At 38.6% G+C, this 20,493-nt stretch overlaps 1 protein-coding gene across 1 annotated transcript in view; it reads left to right on the top strand.

Annotated features, from left to right (window-relative positions):
- LOC133642387 (protein kinase C-binding protein NELL1-like) overlaps positions 1 to 20,493 on the top strand; it is a 157,160-nt gene that overhangs the window by 127,332 nt on the left and 9,335 nt on the right. Inside the window, exon 4 of the mRNA XM_062036554.1 lies at positions 9,170 to 9,340. Within this exon, the coding sequence (XP_061892538.1) occupies positions 9,170 to 9,340 (171 nt within the window). The remainder of the gene's footprint in view (positions 1 to 9,169; positions 9,341 to 20,493) is intronic.

Here is a 20,493-nt window from a genome sequence, read left to right as displayed (position 1 = left end):
ACCCATATTGAGTAAAACATGCTTGAAACTAGAATATCAACTGATGCAAAGCTGTGTCATCAACACTCACAAGTATAAAACTACTTTTTTAAAGTAATAATTTCTTACTTCAAGCATGAACAAAAATCATCATGCCGAGCGCATATCATTATGTCAAGATAATGGCACTAGCATTTACTTCATTTAAGAATATTTTTCAACATATTGAGCAAAAAGGTCTCTTTTTTTTCTACCAAGAAAAGTGCACTTGTTATTAGTGAGAATATACTTATTTAAAGGTATTTTGGGGTTCATTGAGGTTAGCTAATTTTAGCCAAATTTTCTTGTTCTATTGGCAGATAACTTTGCTTAGTTCAAATAAAATACCCCTCATTTTTTTTTTTTTTTTTTCTTGTTTTTGAACGCTGACTTTTTGCAGTGTACTTATATAGCCCTAAATCACGAGTGTCTCAAAGGGCTGCACAAGCCACAACGACATCCTCGGGCTCAGATCCCACATCAGGTCAAAAAAAAACTCAACCCAATGGGATGACAATGAGAAACCTTGGAGGGGTCCGCAGATGTGGGCGACCGGTGCAATGGACGTCGAGTGGATCTAGCATAATATTGTGAGAGTCCAGTCCATAGTGGATCTAGTTCATGGGTGTCAAACTCATTTTAGATCGGGGGCCGCATGGAGAAAAATCTACTCCCAGGTGGGCCGGACTGGTAAAATCACGGCACGATAACTTAAAAATAAAGACAACTTCAGATTTTTTTTTTTGTTTAAAAATAGAACAAGCACATTCTGAAAATGAACAAATCATAATGTTGATGGTTTTTTTTACACATACATGTTGCAGTTAATAGTATTCTATCTTTATTTGTCGTTACTTATACTTTCTGAATAAATGATGGGATAATGTTCATCAGTCAACTCGTAGGTGTAATTTTCAATCTATGAAGATAAAAAAATATCAAAATAAAATTACAGGATGTTATTTATGTAGTTTGCTCATTTTTCTCAACTGGTGCACTAAGATCATGTGTTTTGTTTTTTTGTTTTTTACATATGTAGCATCATCTAAAATTATACAAAGAATTGCTATTGCGACATCTAGTGGACACATTTAGACGAGCAGTTTCTTTCATTCCAAAATTTCGCAAACTCATCCCGCGGGCCGCATAAAACCTGTTCGTGGGCCTGATCCGGCCCGCGGGCCGTACGTTTGACACCCCTGATCTAGTTAATGGTGTGAGAGTCCAGTCCATAGTGGGGGCCAGCAGGAGATCATCTTGAGTGGAGACAGGTCAGAAGCGCAGTGATGGCCCCACCAACTGATGCACAGATGAGTGGTCCACCCTGGGTCCCGACTTTGGACAGCTAGCGCCTCATCTGTGGTCACCGAATCTGTGCTCCTCCTCTCGGGCACAGCAGAAAAGAAACGGCAGATCTACTGGTCTAAAAGGGGAGTCTATTTAAAGGCTAGAGTATACAAATGAGTTTTAAGATGGGACTTAAATTTATTATCTGCCTTACACCCGAGTGCTGTCACGATCTGTCACATCGCGCCGTGACTTATTTTTTTGTTGTTTTCCTGTGTGTAGTGTTTTAGTTCTTGTCTTGCGCTCCTATCTTGGTGGCTTTTTCTCTTTTTTTGGTATTTTCCTGTAGCAGTTTCATGTCTTCCTTTGAGCGATATTTCCCGCATCTACTTTGTTTTAGCAATTAAGAATATTTCAGGTTCTTTTATCCCTCTTCGTGGGGACATTGTTGATTGTCATGTCATGTTCGGATGTACATTGTGGACGCTGTCACGCCAATTTTCTTCCCATTACAAAAACCTTCCTATCCCCCATTTACTTCCGGGGTCATTTCCTCTTACGTCATTTCCTCTTACTTACGTCATTTCCTCTTACGTCATTGACAGCGATCGATAGCACTTCGACTTTGACTGCCCGTCGCTGTTTTTTTTTTATTTTTTATAATATAGCGTTAACAAAACGTCTGTATTAATCGGACAAGTATTGATCGGACAAATTAACTTGAGTATATTCCTGACTGCACATTTGATTTGTGGACATATGCGGAAATGAATAACAATGTAGAATAAGTTAATTAATTATCAATCAACATTATCAAACTTTATTAAAACTAAATTTATTCGTTAAATTCAGTTTTTTTTTAGTTCTCTGTGTAAGTGAACTAAATTAAAATGACATTTATGTGCACATATGTACCTCAGTGAAGTCAGATGACCCGTGGTCAGACAAACGACAATATTTAGAATAAGAACATAAAAATAAAGAAAAACCTCGGGTATTTCTTCAATACTTTAAAATGAGGCAAAAAACTGCAATGTAAAAGGATTTTTTATTGTTTACAAATGTTTTGTTCCAAACATTGCGCGAGCTGCACCTAAAGAATGGGGAACACAGATAAAGGACTGTGGTGGTCACCTCAGAAGTAGACATGTTATAGTGAAAAGCTCTTAAACCACATCAAGGTACAAACCAATAATGGTTATTAGATTATTATTTTTGAACCAGTTATTTTCCCCCCAGCTTACATCTGTAGGTGCAAGTTAAAACCCTGGGAAAGATAAAGACAAATATCATTCAGTGACACCACCATTTTCAGGAGATTTGGATTCTATCGATCGCTGTCAATGACGTAAGAGGAAATGACGTAAGTAAGAGGAAATGACGTAAGAGGAAATGACCCCGGAAGTAAATGGGGGATAGGAAGGTTTTTGTAATGGGAAGAAAATTGGCGTGACAACGCCGTCTTTGCTCCACAGTCAGTCTTTGCTGTCGTCCAGCATTCTGTTTTTGTTTACTTTGTAGCCAGTTCAGTTTTAGTTTCGTTCTGCATAGCCTTCCCTAAGCTTCAATACCTTTTCTTAGGGGCACTCACCTTTTCTTTATTTTTTGTTTAAGTATTAGACACCTTTTTACCTGCACCCTGCCTCCCGCTGTTTCCAACATCTACAAAGCAATTAGCTACCGGCTGCCACCTACTGATATGGAAGAGTATTACACGGTTACTCTGCCGAGCTCTAGACAGCACCGACACTAAACGACAACACATAATTTGCAGACTACAATTACTGGTTTGCAAAAAATATTTTTAACCCAAATAGGTGAAATTAGATAATCTCCCACGGCACACCAGACTGTATCTCACGGCAACACTAGTGTGTTGAAAAACATTGCCCTAGAGGGCCGCCCAAAAAATCTCTGTTTCTCTGCTGTGGTCCGTATGGCTCGGTTGTAATACACTTTTTCCACCACTTGAGGCAGTATTGACAATATCAAACAAACAGAAGAAGTTTGGAGTTAAAAGTAAACGTAGAGACACAGGAAGTGATCACGTTGTCGCTATTGGGTTATACTTGTATAGCGCTTTTTCTACCTTTTAAGGCAGTGGTCCCCAACCTTTTTGTAGCTGTAACCTTTTATTTTTATTTATTTATTTTTTTTCTATTTTATTTTTATTTTTATAAAGACATACAATCATGTGTGCTTACGGACTGTATCCCTGCAGACTGTATCGATCTATATTGATATATAATGTATATATTGTGTTTTTTATGTTGATTTAATAAAAAATAAAAAATAAAAAAAAATATATATATATATATATATATATATATATATATATATATATATATATATATATATATATATATATATATATATATATATATATAATTTAAAAAAAAAAAATTTTCTTGCGCGGCCCGGTACCAATCAGTCCGCGGACCAGTACCAGTGGTTGGGGACCACTGCTTTAAGGTACTCAAAACGCTTTGACACTATTTCCATATCCACCCATTCACACACTGATGGCGGGAGCTGCCATGCAAGGCGCTAACAAGGACCCCATCAGGAGCAAGGGTGAAGTGTCTTCCTCAAGGACACAACGGACGTGACTAGGTTGGTAGAAGGTGGGGATTGAACCAGGAACCCTCAGGTTGCTGGCACGGCCACTCTCCCAACTGCGCCACGACGTCCCTATTAATAGTTCATCTGCTTTATAATAACAATATCACTAATACTTAGGTCACAGAATATAAATGGAGTATTGTTGGTGCTTTTTGAAGGGTTATTGGATTTTATGGGCGATATAGAGGTGCTCCCATTGGCCGCGCTGCATGCTTGACTTTTTTTAATGTTTATTTACGAGTTACAATGCATTAAAAAAAGTCCATCCGTCATGTCTTTCATAATGATTGTGAACCATAGGCAACATTCCAAAAAAAGTACAGTCGCCTTTTAAATACGGCAATGTATCAAATGTATTAATTGTGCATGCAGTCTTAGTACAAAACCCAAAACCAGTGAAGTTGGCACGTTGTGTAAATCATAAATAAAAACAGAATGCAATGATTTGAAAATCCTTTTCAACCTATATTGAATTTAATAGACTGCAAAGACAAGATACTTAACGTTCGAACTGGTAAACTTTGTTTTTTTTTGCAAATATTACCTCATTTGGAATTTGATGCCTGCAACATGTTTCAAAAAAGCTGGCACAAGTGGCAAAAAAGACTGAGAAAGTTGAGGAATGCTCATCAAACACTTATTTGGAACATCCCACAGGTGAACAGGCTAATTGGGAACTGGTGGGTGCCATGATTCGTATAAAAGCAGCTTCCATAAACAAGGATGGAGCGACGGTCAGTTTAAGAACAACATTTCTCGACGAGCTATTGCCAGGAATTTAGGGATTTCACCATCTACGGTCCGTAATATTATCAAAACCTTCAGAGAATCTGGGGAAATCACTGCACGTAAGCGGCAATGCCCGTGACCTTCGATCCTTCAGGCGGTACTGCATCAAAAACTGACATTAGTTTATAAAGGATATCTTAAAACTGTATTATGCAAAGCGAAAGCCATTTATCAACAACACCCAGAAACAGCGCCGGCTTCGCTGGGCCCGAGCTCATCTAAGATGGACTGATGCAAAGTGTAAAAGTGTTCTGTGGTCTGACGAGTCCACATTTCAAATTGTTTTTGGAAACCGTGAAAAGAGGAAAAGAACCGTCCGGATTGTTATAGCCGCAAAGTTCAAAAGCCAGCATCTGTGATGGTATGGGGGTGTATTAGTTCCCAAGACATGGGTAACTTACACATCTGTGAAGCCACCATTAATGCTGAAATGTACATACAGGTTTTGGAGCAACATATGTTGCCATCCAAGCAACGTCTTTGTCACTCACGCCCCTGCTTATTTCAGCAAGACAATGCCAAACCACATTCTGCACGTGTTACAACAGCGTGGCTTCGTAGTAAAAAAGTGCGGGTACTAGACTGGCCTGCCTGTAGTCCAGACCTGTCACACATTGAAAATGTGTGGCGGAATATCAAGCCTAAAATACCACAACGGAGACTGTTGAACAACTTAAGCTGTACATCAAGCAAGAATGGGAAAGAATTCCACCTGAAAAGCTTCAAAAATTGGTCTCCTCCGTTCCCAAACGTTTACTGAGTGTTGTTAAAAGGAAAGGCCATGTAACACAGTGGTAAAAATGTCCCTGTGCCAACTTTTTTGCAAAAAAAAAAAAAAAAAGTTTCTCACTTCGAACATTAAATATATTTTCTTGCAGTGCATTTAATTGAATATAAGTTAAAAAGGATTTTAAAATCATTGTATTCTGGTTTTATTTACCATTTACACAACGTGCCAGCTTCACTGGTTTTGGGTTTTGTAATACACACAATCTTATGGATTACGCACGCTATTTTTGGCGATCTTAGTAAAATCCGGAGTTTTATACGGTAACCATCTTAAGTTTATTCATTTCTGTCTCACTAAACCACGCCACATTGTTGTTTACACTCTGTGAGGTAATCACGTTCTATAATGCATGTGTTGTTTTGTGTGTTCCGATAAGAACTTCTCGGTTTCATTCATTTTCCAAACAGGCAGGAAGATGGATAAATCAACTACAGCATAGCCTGCATTGATATTCTGTGGGAAGGTCTGCACTCCCTCATCATAAATATGCATGCTACTGTTGAGCTTTTGGTATTGAATGGGCTTCATTCTAATGCCAATGTGTGCCCGAGCATACCGGAATTGGCAGGGAGGCTGCAAGGTTCGGGAAATGTCCCTTGTATGTTATCAATCTTTTTAGCGTTTAACGTGTCCGTGTTGTACCAAAGGTTCAACTGTTGAGGTCATTTGCTGCCAACGGGGAAGTTAAAAGGCCAAGATGGGTTGCCTGCAGCTGTTAAGCTGCTACTGTGGCTGGCTGCCTTCTAAATCAGCATGGCTGATGAGACGGCACGCGGCACTCGCTACAGGTCAAGTGTCTGAAGTAAGACAACAGACTGCGTGTGGTGTTTACTGTTTAGACTTGAATAATTCTAAAGGAAGTCTTGTGTTTTATTAGATACGCTATTTACTACGGATGTCCGATAATATCGGACTGCCGATATTATCGGCCGATAAATGCTTTAAAATGTAATATCGGAAATTATCAGTATCGGTTTAAAAATTATCAGTATCGGTTTCAAAAAGTAAAATTCGTGACTTTTTAAAACGCCGCTGTGTACACGGACGTAGGGAGAAGTACAGAGCGCCAATAAACCTTAAAGGCACTGCATTTGCGTGCCGGCCCAGTCACATAATATCTACGCCATTTCATACACACAAGTGAATGCAAAGCATACTTGGTCAACAGCCATACAGGTCACACTGAGGTTGGCCGTATAAACAACTTTAACACTGTTACAAATATGCGCCCTTGTGAACCCACACCAAACAAGAATGACGAACACATTTCGGGAGAACATCCGCACCGTAACACAACATAAACACAACAGAACAAATAACCCCGACCCCCCCCAACTCCGCCCACCTCAACCTCCTCATGTCCCAAATTCCAAGCTGCTGTTTTGAGGCATGTTAAAAAAAATTATGCACTTTGTGGCTTCAATAATAAATATGGCAGTGCCATGTTGGCATTTTTTTCCATAACTTGAGTTGATTTATTTTGGAAAACCTTGTTACATTGTTTAATGCATCCAGCGGGGCATCACAACAAAATTAGGCATACTAATGTGTTAATTCCACGACTGTATATATCAGTATCGGTTGATATCGGAATCGGTAATTAAGAGTTGGACAATATCGGAATATCGGATATCGGCAAAAAAGCCATTATCGGACATCTCTACTATTTACATGTTTTGCACAAATGTGTGCTGCTAATTATTTGCAATGGAATGGTGCATTTTGTTACCATCAAGAAAAAAACCTAATGAAAAGTGTTGTCGTTATTACCGTATTTTCCGGACTATAAGGCGCACTTAAAATCCAATTTTTTCCCCCTCAAAACTCGACAGTGCGCCTTATAACCCGGTGCGCCTAATGTACGGAATGATTCTGGTTTTGCTTACCGACCAAGAAAGCAATTTTATTTGGTACATGGTGTAACAGGTGTGACCAGTAGATGGCAGTCAAACATAAGAGATATGTGTAGCCTGCACTATGATGGCAATATGACTCAAGTAAACAACACCAACATGTTATATGTTCCATTGAAAGTATAGAACATTACACACAGTGCTGAAAAATCTATCAAAATGTTTTAGTACGACTTTGGTAAGCTATGAAGCCGCACGGTTTGATGGATTGTCAGTGCATTAAACATACGAGTATTATTTTGGTGTGTATAAGGAAAGACATATTATCTATTGTTTCGCAATATTATACAAAAGCAACTTTTCTTACCTTCTGGTACCTGCTGATCTGTATTTGGGATCTGCATAAATCCTGTAAAATTGCGCGCGTCCGCCTTTGTAGTCCATGAAGACACCGTAGTCGATAAGCTTCTTCTTTTTTCTCTATCTTTTTGTTATGGGACATTCATCCTCCGCTGTTGCCATTTCTAATATAAAGTAGTGTAAAGTTTTTACGTATATCTGTCAGTAAACTCATCATGAAAATGCTAAAACATACCGGTGTAGTGAGTTTACATTATTCACCCAAGGAACTTTAGTTATTAGAGAGTTCCGGTCGGAACGGTTTTTCACGGGACACATTTTCGACCTTAGAGATGCTGCTCCGTTATTGATTTAAGTAAAGTCTGAATGTCATTAAAACAGTTAGCTCCATCTTTTGACACTTCTTCCACTCCCGTCCTTGCACGCTACACCGCTACAACAAAGATGACGGGGAGAAGACGCTGCCAAAGGTGAGCCACGTAAATAAGACCACCCACAAAACGGCGCATCCGGAAGCGACTGTCAGAAAGAGGCTTGAAGATGATCTGGAAAACATAATCTATGCAACTTTTTGACCAAAGAACAACCATAACATGTTATGTAGACCACAAGGAAGTGTTTCAATTTAGAAAAAATAAATAAATATGAAAAAAAAGATCGAAAATAGACAATTCATCGGCAGCGAGTCTTATAGTCCGGTGCGCCCTATGGTCCAGGAAATACGGCACTTTAAGTAGACAAACATTATTTTCTTTGTAGACACATTAAAATATGATTAAATGATTAAAATATCAATGCCAAACAAGTTTTTCTAATAACTCGCATATATTTGGGCTGCATGTTACCTTGTTTTTTGTTGCTTTGGATCAGATTTGGCCCAAAGTTGTTTCAGATCTGGCAAATAAGATACATTCCGAGGTGATAAAAGACACGGGCCCAAATGGGTAAAATGAATCCGCACCAGATTTTTTTTGTTAATCCGGCCCATATCTGGTCCAGTTATATTATAAAAAACAAAAAACAAAACAGTGGTACTGTTTTTATACATACCGTAAAATGTTGTAAGAAATAAAAAAACAACACTATTTTACAGTAACATTTTGTAAATGTAAAGTTTTTACTGTAAAATTGGCCTTCTCGACCAACATCAGTGTGTGACCTCACCAATGCACTTTTGGAAGACTGGTGGAAAATTCCTATAAACGCACTCTGCAACCTTGTGGACAGCCTTCCCAGAAGAATTGAAGCTGTAATAGCTGCAAAAGGTGGACCCACATCATATTGAACCCTATGGGTTAGGAATGGGATGGCACTTCAAGTTCGTATGTGAGTCAAGGCAGGTGGCCAAATACTTTTGGCAATATAGTGTATTTACCAATGTTTGATACTGTGATTGTGATTTTCAGCAGTGTAGAAACTTATGTCTGACCTTTGACTTTCTCTCCTTCAGCTACTTTGAACTGGAGAGCAGCGGCGTTCGAGAGGAGATCCGTTACCACTACCGCTTCAAGGGCAAGCCCCGCTCCGAGTCCTTCCCCTACCGCCTTGCCGACGGCCAGTGGCACAAAATTGCCCTCACTATAAGCTCCTCCCATCTACTCTTGCACGTCGATTGTAACAGGTACCACACACACACACACACACAAGTACACGCCTACAGTTGTGGTCAAAAGTTTACATACACTTGTTAAGAACATAATGTCATGGTTGTCTTGAGTTTCCAATCATTTCTACAACTCTTATTTCTTTTGTGATAGAGTGATTGGAGCACATACTTGTTGGTCACAAAAAACATTCAGGAAGTTTGGTTCTTTTATGAATTTATTATGGGTCTACTGAAAATGTGACCAAATCTGCTGGGTCAAAAGAAAACATACAGCAATGTTAATATTTGGTTACATGTCCCTTGGCAAGTTTCACTGCAATAAGGCACTTTTGGTAGCCACCATACCTACCACGGTAGGCATGGTGTTCCTGGGTTTAAAGGCCTCACCTTTTCTCCTCCAAACATATTGCTCGGTATTGTGGCCAAACAGTTCAATGTTCCATCTGACATCACATGGACAAAGATTAGACCCTTTGGAGGACAGTTATGTGGTCAGAAAAAACAAAAAAATGAGCTGTTTGGCCACAATACCCAGCAATATGTTGCCTTTAATCCCAGGAACATCATACCTACCGTCAAGCATGGTGGTAGTAGTATTATGCTCTGAGCCTGTTTCGCTGCCAATGGAACTGGTGCTTTACAGAGAGTAAATGGGACAATGAAAAAGTAGGATTACCTCTAAATTCTTCAGGACAACCTAAAATCATCATCCCGGAGGTTGGGTCTTGGGCGCAGTTGGGTGTTCCAACAGGACAATGACCCCAAACACACGTCAAAAGTGGTAAAGGAATGGCTAAATCAGGCTAGAATGAAGGTTTTGGAATGGCCTTCCCAAAGCCCTGACTTAAACGTGTGGACAATGCTGAAGAAACAAGTCCATGTCAGAAAACCAACACATTTAGCTGAACTGTCAGGTTCAAACACTGATGACATTTATTAAACAGACAAGAAGCAAGGAATCATGCAGAGACAGAGTTCAATTTGGCTCAATGAGGAGACACGTGTTTTGGGCTGTATTCTAGTTGCAGATCCAAACTACGTTCTAAAAGTCCAGCCCGCGTGCTTCCTCCATTTATTTGGGAGGTCCCTGTTTACATAACTAAAGCTGTCGCTGAGAGAAGGGGGTAATCTCGACAACTCCAGTTAGACACAATATATGATTATGCAAAACTGCAAAGGTGTTGACGCTGGTGATATCGCCTTGTCTCTGCCTTGGCAGTCAGCAGGCCGTTCCTGGACACAAACACTGATACCAGACTGGCTTGCGATCTTTTGGATTGCCAGCTTTGCACGGACAAAGAAAAATACCACTTCGGCACAATTGACGATAATTATAGCAACGGCCTTTAAGCATAAAAGTTGTGTGATGATATATACATAATTATTCTAACATGAACTGCACCAATTTTGTCATGAGGAGTGTTCAAAAATTCAACCAGAAGCTTGTGGATGGCTACCAAAAGCGCCTTATTGCAGTGAAACTTGCCAAGGGACATGTAACCGAATATTAACATTGCTGTATGTATACTTTTGACCCAGCAGATTTGGTCACATTTTCATTAGACTCATAATAAATTCATAAAAAAAAAAAAAAATTCATGAATGTTTTTTGTGACCGACAAGTATGTGCTCCAATCACTCTATCACAAAAAAATAAGAGTTGTAGAAATGATAGGAAACTCAAGACAGCCATGACATTATGTCCTTCACAAGTGTATGTAAACTTTTGACCACGACTGTATACACCTTGATAGTGTATTTTTCTGCTCCGACTTTGATATGACTAATGAGCACATCATCAGCAAAGTGATTGCTGTCTCTGTGGATGGCAGGTTGTTAATGTTGCTGGAAGCCGAAACCTATGAGGGGCCGTTAGGGACATTATTCAGAATTACCTCTTACATCTCTCAAATGCTCTCACATAAACAACTGAAATGTTTTTCTCTCACACACACTACTGAAACACTCTTATACACACTACTGAACACTCTTATACACACTACTGAAATGCTTTCACATAAACAACTGAAATGTTTTTCTCTCACACACACTACTGAAACCCTCTTATACACACCACTGAAATGCTCTCACATACACTACTGAAATGCTGTCACGTACACTACTGAAATGCTCTCACATACACTACTAAAATGCTCTCACATACACTACTGAAATGGTCTCACATAAACAACTAAAATGTTTTTCTCTCACACACACACACACACACACACACACCACGTGCGTGTGAGAGACAATCATTTCAGTAGTATGCCGCCGTGGGTTGCACCTGCAGGACGCGACACCTGAGCGGCTTTCTCCTCCCGACAGCCAAGCAGCCTGGAGCACTCGTTCCGTTCCGAGTGTGCGTCGCAGCATTATCAAGCGCAACGTTCCAGCTCATGAAAAACATTTTAGTTGTTTATGTGAGAGCATTTCAGTAGTGTATGTGAGAGCATTTCAGTAGTGTATGTGAGAGCATTTCAGTAGTGTGTATAAGAGTGTTTCAGTAGTGTGTGTGAGAGAAAAACATTTCAGTTGTTTATGTGAGAGCATTTCAGTAGTGTGTATAAGAGTGTTTCAGTAGTGTGTGTGAGAGAAAAACATTTCAGTTGTTTATATGAGAGCATTTCAGTAGTGTGTATAAGAGGGTTTCAGTAGTGTGTATAAGAGGGTTTCAGTAGTGTGTGTGAGGGAAAAACATTTCAGTTGTTTATGTGAGAGCATTTCAGTAGTGTGTATAACAGTGTTTCAGTAGTGTGTATAAGAGGGTTTCAGTAGTGTGTGTGAGAGAAAAACATTTCAGTTGTTTATGTGAGAGCATTTCAGTAGTGTGTATAAGAGTGTTTCAGTAGTGTGTGTGAGAGAAAAACATTTCAGTTGTTTATGTGAGAGCATTTCAGTAGTGTGTATAAGAGTGTTTCAGTAGTGTGTGTGAGAGAAAAACATTTCAGTTGTTTATGTGAGAGCATTTCAGTAGTGTGTATAAGAGTGTTTGAGTAGTGTGTATAAGAGGGTTTCAGTAGTGTGTGTGAGAGAAAAACATTTCAGTTGTTTATGTGAGAGCATTTCAGTAGTGTGTATAAGAGTGTTTCAGTAGTGTATGAGAGTGTTTCAGTAGTGTGTGTGAGAGAAAAACATTTCAGTTGTTTATGTGAGAACATTTCAGTAGTGTGTATAAGAGTGTTTCAGTAGTGTATAAGAGTGTTTCAGTAGTGTGTGCGTGAGAGAAAGACATTTCAGTTGTTTATGTGAGAGCATTTCAGTAGTGTGTATAACAGTGTTTCAGTAGTGTGTATAAGAGGGTTTCAGTAGTGTGTGTCAGAGAAAAACATTTCAGTTGTTTATGTGAGAGCATTTCAGCAGTGTGTATAAGAGTGTTTCAGTAGTGTATATAAGAGGGCTTCAGTAGTGTGTGTGAGAGAAAAACATTTCAGTTGTTTATGTGAGAGCATTTCAGTAGTGTGTATAACAGTGTTTCAGTAGTGTGTATAAGAGGGTTTCAGTAGTGTGTGTCAGAGAAAAACATTTCAGTTGTTTATGTGAGAGCATTTCAGCAGTGTGTATAAGAGTGTTTCAGTAGTGTGTATAAGAGGGTTTCAGTAGTGTGTGTGAGAGAAAAACATTTCAGTTGTTTATGTGAGAGCATTTCAGTAGTGTGTATAAGAGTGTTTCAGTAGTGTATAAGAGTGTTTCAGTAGTGTGTGTGAGAGAAAAACATTTCAGTTGTTTATGTGAGAGCATTTCAGTAGTGTGTATAAGAGTGTTTCAGTAGTGTATAAGAGTGTTTCAGTAGTGCAGCGTTTCTCAAAGTGTGGGGCGCGCCCCACTGGTGGGGAATAGAGACATGACAGGTGGGGCGCGAGGAACGGGAGGAAATTTCACTTTGATTTTTTTTTATTTTTTTTTATTATATTCTTTGATTTATTTGTTTACTATGCTTTCATTTTCTATACACACTGGAAATCACTTTGTGATTCTGTCTGTGAAATCCGCTATATAGATAAATGTAAATTACTTATTTTTCCTGTATGCTTTACATTTCTAGGTAGGAGCGAAAGTTTGACAGACAGCAACAGTAACTAATGGGGGCGGGGCTAAGCGGAAGCTTTGTGAATGGCGAGTCACTGTGCGAGGATTTGCTGTTTTGCAAATACATAAAAAATAGAGCCACTGCTGATGAGCTGTTCAAGATAATGGACAGTTTCCTCAAAGAACACGACCTTAAATGGGAAAACTGTGTGGGCTTTTGCTCTGATGGCGCGCATGGCAAAGTCAAGAAACGGGCTGCAGGCTCTAATAAAGAGGGTTGCGCCAAATGCGCATCGGACACAATGTGTCATTCACCGGGAAACACTCGCGTCAAGGCAGCTCAGCCCCGAATTCAATGAGGTTTTAACAGTGGCAGTGTCAAGCCTGCAACCCCGATTTGAAAAGCTGTGCAGTGCAAAACAGGCTCATTGCAGCCACTAATGCTGGAGTACTGTAAAACTCATGTTCACTTGCCCTGTCCTCCTTTTTTTGGCAAAGATTGCAAAGTGGCACTTTTATTTTCATTTATTATTGAACTTGATGCAAGTTATAACACTTTTATTTGATTTATTATTGAACTTGATGCAAGTTATAACACTTTTGTTTTATTTATTATTGAACTTGATGCAAGTTATTTGATTTATTATTGAACTTAATGCAAGTTATAACACTTTTTTTGATTTATTATTGAACTTGATGCAAGTTATAACACTTGTGTTTTATTTATTATTGAACTTGATGCAAGTTATAACACTTTTATTTGATTTATTATTGAACTTAATGCAAGTTATAACACTTTTTTTGATTTATTATTGAACTTGATGCAAGTTATAACACTTTTGTTTTATTTATTATTGAACTTGATGCAAGTTATAACACTTTTGTTTTTTTTATTATTGAACTTGATGCAAGTTATTTGATTTATTATTGAACTTGATGCAAGTTATAACACTTTTATTTGATTTCTTATTGAACTTGATGCAAGCTATAACACTTTTTTTGATTTATTATTGAACTTGATGCAAGTTATAACACTTTTTTTGATTTATTATTGAACTTGATGCAAGTTATAACACTTTTGTTTTATTTATTATTGAATTGATGCAAGTTATTTTATTTGATATTGAACTTGATGCAAGTTATACCACAGCTGCACAGTTATTTTATTTATTATTGAACTTGATTTTATTTTATGTTATTGAGTTTGAATGTATAAAACTTGATGTTACTTGATGTTCGATAAATTTGAAAATGTTAAGCTTGGCATTAGCGTTCTGTTGGGGCGATGGGGGCAGGTGGGGCTTGAAAACTCCCCCTTGTCCAAAGTGGGGGATGACAAAAAAAGTTTGAGAACCACTGCAGTAGTGTGTGTGTGAGAGAAAAACATTTCAGTTGTTTATGTGAGAGCATTTCAGTAGTGTGTATAAGAGTGTTTCAGTAGTGTGTATAAGAGGGTTTCAGTAGTGTGTGTGAGAGAAAAACATTTCAGTTGTTTATGTGAGAGCATTTCAGTAGTGTGTATAACAGTGTTTCAGTAGTGTGTATAAGAGGGTTTCAGTAGTGTGTGTGAGAGAAAAACATTTCAGTTGTTTATGTGAGAGCATTTCAGTAGTGTGTATAAGAGTGTTTCAGTAGTGTATAAGAGGGTTTCAGTAGTGTGTGTGTGAGAGAAAAACAGTTCAGTTGTTTATGTGAGAGCATTTCAGTAGTGTGTATAAGAGTGTTTCAGTAGTGTGTATAAGAGGGTTTCAGTAGTGTGTGTGAGAGAAAAACATTTCAGTTGTTTATGTGAGAGCATTTCAGTAGTGTGTATAAGAGTGTTTCAGTAGTGTGTATAAGAGGGTTTCAGTAGTGTGTGTGAGAGAAAAACATTTCAGTTGTTTATGTGAGAGCATTTCAGTAGTGTGTATAAGAGTGTTTCAGTAGTGTGTGTGAGAGAAAAACATTTCAGTTGTTTATGTGAGAGCATTTCAGTAGTGTGTATAAGAGTGTTTCAGTAGTGTGTATAAGAGGGTTTCAGTAGTGTGTGTGAGAGAAAAACATTTCAATTGTTTATGTGAGAGCATTTCAGTAGTGTGTATAAGAGTGTTTCAGTAGTGTATAAGAGTGTTTCAGTAGTGTGTGTGTGAGAGAAAAACATTTCAGTTGTTTATGTGAGAGCATTTCAGTAGTGTGTACAAGAGTGTTTCAGTAGTGTGTATAAGAGGGTTTCAGTAGTGTATGTAAGAGGTAATTCTGAATAATGTCCCTAACGGCCCCTCATAGAAACGCCTGAGAACAATTTAACACGCAGACGTCACCATATTAGGACTCTGCGTCTTTACGCGGTTCACAGGCAGCCTTTCCCTGCTCCCGTAATGGAGGGGAAGTCAGCGATGATATAATCGGCCTCATCGATTGGCGGTGAAGGCCTCCTTTTCCACGAGAGTGCTCACAAACGCGCTCTTCAGAGATGGCCATTCCTCTCACGCGTCACGCCCCCCCCCCCTCCCCCGGAGCCGGGAAGGCCTCGCTCGTCCCTGCCCTCCGTGCACTTGCTGCCAGACAACCGTGAGGTTTTAGTGGCGCTAATGCCTCTGTCACCTTCTGCGGGATGAAAAAGTTGTATGACTCACAGGAGGGTTGTGTTGTAGTATCGATTCTTCCCGGACGCCGATCGCTCCCAACAGGCTGGAGCTTGGTCCATTAATTATAGGCGCCGTGTCCGCCTGCCATGTCTATTGAGAAGATAAAGGAGAGTGTGAGGTAGTTGTTTGGATGAAAAGAGCAGAATAAAATGTAGCCTGAACTTTTTTTTGACAGGTATTAGGATGTTGGATGGGTTAAAAATACTTACTGTGGACGATGACTATTGTGTGTAGTAGTGTTGTCCCGATACCAATATGTATTTCGATACTTTTCGGTACTTTTCGATACTTTTCGAAATAAAGGGGACCACAAAAAATGGCATTTTTGGCTTTGTTTTAACAAAAAAAATCTTAGGCTACATTAAACATATGTTTCTTATTGCAAGTTTGTCCTTAAATAAAATAGTGAACATACAAGACAACTTGTCTTTTAGTAGTAAGTAAACAAACAAAGGCTCCTAATTTAGTCTGCTGACATATGCAGTAACATATTGAGTCATTTATCATTCTATTATTTTGTCAAAATTATTAAGGACAAGTGGTAGAAAATGAATTATTAATCTACTTGTTCATTGACTGTTAATATCTGCTTACTTTCTCTTTTAACATGTTTTATCTACACTTCTGTTAAAATGTAATATTTACTTACCACAAATGTGGGTATCAATCCAATACCAAGTCGTTACAGGATCATACATTGGTCATATTCAAAGTCCTCATGTGTCCAGGGTAGGGATGTCCGATAATGGCTTTTTGCCGATATCCGATATTCCGATATTGACCAAACCCTTAATTACCGATACCGATATCAACCGATACCGATATATACAGTCGTGGAATTAACACATTATTATGCCTAATTTGGACAACCAGGTATGGTGAAGATAAGGTCCTTTTTAGAAAAATAATTAAAATAAAATAAGATAAATAAATTAAAAACATTTTCTTGAATAAAAAAGAAAGCAAAACAATATAAAAACAGTTACATAGAAACTAGTAATTAATGAAAATGAGTAAAATTAACTGTTAAAGGTTAGTACTATTAGTGGACCAGCAGCACGCACAATCATGTGTGCTTACGGACTGTATCCCTTGCAGACTGTATTGATATATATTGATATATAATGTAGGAACCCAAATATTAATACCAGAAAAAAACAACCCTTTTGTGTGAATGAGTGTGAATGAGTGTAAATGGGGGAGGGAGGTTTTTTGGGTTGGTGTACTAATTGTAAGTGTATCTTGTGTTTTTTATGTTAATTTAAAAAAAAAATAGAAATAAAAAACGATACCGATAAAAAAAAAAACACGATGCCGATAATTTCTGATATTAAATTTTAAAGCATTTATCGGCCGATATCGGACATCTCTAGTCCAGGGACATATTTCCTGACTTTTTAAACATAGTATACATTTTTAAAAAACGAAAGAAGTTGTTGTGATGCCAAACAATATTGATGTAATCCTAGTCCGACTAGATACGCTCCTGTACTTGGTATCATTACAGTGGATGTTAGGTGTAGATCCACCAATGGCGTTTCTTTACATTTTGATGCCGGTGAGCTACGGTGTGTAGTGAAGCATGTTTAGCTATTCCTCGTCCTGCAGGGTTGATACTTGTAAGAAACATATTTTATTTGTTGCAATGGAGGCGAGGATTAGTGATTGAGAAGTAGCTAAAACACTGCAGACTGCGGATTGACTTTAGCCGCTAGCTAGCTAGCTAGCCATGTCTTAAAGCACCTCTTCCTGAGGGCGTTTCAGTGTTATAACTTCACCTTTATCGTTAGTTTTTAGGCCAAAATGTGTCCGTTCTCCCTTTTCTGTCTACACACTGTGTCTGCTTGTAAGTACTCTGTGTGTGTGCGCTGCCGGACATGCTCCTCTGCTCGTAAACCAGCAATGACGCGACGTGACGACGGCGGGGCAGCGGGTGGCTGTTGGACAGGTACTTTTTAGAGGCGGTATAGTACCGAATATGATTCATTAGTATTGCGGTAGTATACTAATACCAACTAATGGTGGTTCTTTGATTTAAAATTTCGCATAGGCTATGTTTTGAAGACCGTTTTCAAGCCGTTTTCTGATGCACCCTTTTGCGGGCCTAGTTTTTCGATTGCGGCTAAAATTACTTATTTATAAAACATGTGTTTTATAAATAAGCAAAATTGTCATTTATTTCATGGGCTGTCCCGATACCAATATTTTGGTACCAAAATGTATTTCGATACTTTTCAATTTCAATGTATTCAGGATAGACCTTTGAGATGCAGTATCTCATTTTCAAGAGGGTCCTGACACAAATACAGAATTAAACAAAAAAAAACAACATACATCAGAACAAAACAGAATAAAACACAAAAACACACTGCTCTACCACTTCTACAGCACCCCGCATCACACCTACTCACACACATTTACATAAACCATTGCAGTCGGTTACAAGAGAATACAATACAACAACACAACATCAGGAGGAACATAATACAACTTCAAAATCAGAAACAAGAACAACTTGTTTGCAGGTTGGATACTTAATTTGATTTACATAAAAAAAAAGAAGTAATGGGATTTAAAGAAGCAGGGAGATTATTCTGATCAGATGGGGCTTTGAACTTGAATGACCTATGGGCTATTTCCGGATTAATTTTTAAAAAACGGATCATTCACATGTGTAGGAGAATAAAGGGGACCACAAAACTTTTCATTATTGGCTTTATTTTAACAGAAAGTCTTATGATATATTAAACATACATTTCTTATTAAAAGCAAATAACAATTTTGCCATTAAATAAGATAGTAAACTTACTAGACAATGTCTTTTTTAGTAGTAAGTAAGCAAACAAAGGCTCCTAATTTGGCTGCTGACATATGCAGTAACATAGTGTGTCATTTATCATTCTATTATTTTGTCACAATTATGAGGGACAAGCGGTAGAAAATGGATTGTTAATCTACTTGTTCATTTTCTGTTAATACCTGCTTACTTTCTGTTTTAACATGTTCCATATACACTTTTGTTCAAATGTAATAATCACCTATTCGTTTTGATAAGTTTTGGGTGATACCACAAATTTTGGTATCAATCCGATACCAAGCAGTTACAGGATCGTACATTGGTCATAAACAAAGTTCTCCTTTGTCCAGGGACTTATTTCCTGACTTTATAAACAATAAAAAAGACAAAATATTTTTTGATAATGAAAAATATCAACGTAAGTATAAATTATATCAATACAGCCTATGCTTTCGGCATTTGTTTACATTCAGGAACGCTAGCTTGCTGTTAGCGGTTCGCTATTGTATCCGCCTACGGTGTGTAGTGAAGCATGTTTAGCTATTCCTCGTCCTGCAGGGATGATACTTGTAAGAAACTTACTTTATTTGTCGCCATGGAGGCGAGGATTAGTGATTTAGAAGTAGCTAAAACACTACCGACTGCGGATTGACGTTAGCCGCTTGCTAGGTAATGGCTTACAAGAGCAAGAGCTCAAAACCTCTTGCTGAGCAGCGCAGTGTTTATAGCTTCAACTTTGCCAAAATACACTAAATTGCCAAAAGTATATGGCCACCCATCCAAATGATGAGAATCAGGTGTCCTAATCACTTGGCCATGTGTATAAAATCAAGCACTCAGGCATGGAGACTGTTTCTACAAACATTTGTGAAAGAATGGGCCGCTCTCAGTGATTTCCAGCGTGGAACTGTCATAGGATGCCCCCTGTGCAACAAATCCAGTCATGAAATTTGCGCATAGTGCAAATACTTTCTGCACAGTCAGTTGCTACAGAGCTCCAAACTTCATGTGACCTTCCAATTAGCCCACGTACAGTACGCAGAGAGCTTCATGGAATGGGTTTCCATGGCCGATCAGCAGTATCTAAGCCATACATCACCAAGTCCAATGCAAAGCGTGGGATGCAGTGGTGTAAAGCACGTCGCCACTGGACTCTAGAGCAGTGGAGATGCCTTCTCTGGAGTGATGAATCACACTTTTCCATCTGGCAATCTGATGGACCAGTCTGGGTTTGGAGGTTGCCAGGAGAACGCTACATTTCGGACTGCATTGTGCCGAGTGTGAAATTTGGTGGAGGAGGAATTATGGTGTGGGGTTGTTTTTCCAGGAGTTGGGCTTGGCCCCTTAGTTCCAGTGAAAGTAACTTTGAATGCTTCAGGATACCAAAACATTTTGGACAATTCCATGGGATGGCACTTCAAGTTCATATGTGAGTAAAGGCAGGTGGCCAAATAGTTTTGGCAATTTATGTCCATTCTCTTTTCTATCTTCACACTGTTTCTGCTTGCTAGTACGCCGTGCGTTGCCTAACATGCGCCTCTCTCATCGTTTTAACAGCAATGTCACGGAGTGACGACGGTGCTCAGTAGAGATGTCTGATAATATCGGCAGTCCGATATTATAAATGCTTTAAAATGTAATATCGGAAATTTTCGGTATCGGTTTCAAAAAGTAAAATTTATGACTTTTTAAAACGCCGCTGTACGGAGTGGTAC

The sequence above is a fragment of the Entelurus aequoreus genome, linkage group LG02 (assembly GCF_033978785.1).
Source record: "Entelurus aequoreus isolate RoL-2023_Sb linkage group LG02, RoL_Eaeq_v1.1, whole genome shotgun sequence".
In the NCBI taxonomy this organism is placed as follows: Eukaryota; Metazoa; Chordata; class Actinopteri; order Syngnathiformes; family Syngnathidae; genus Entelurus; species Entelurus aequoreus.
This window is presented reverse-complemented; position numbering and strand designations above follow the sequence as displayed.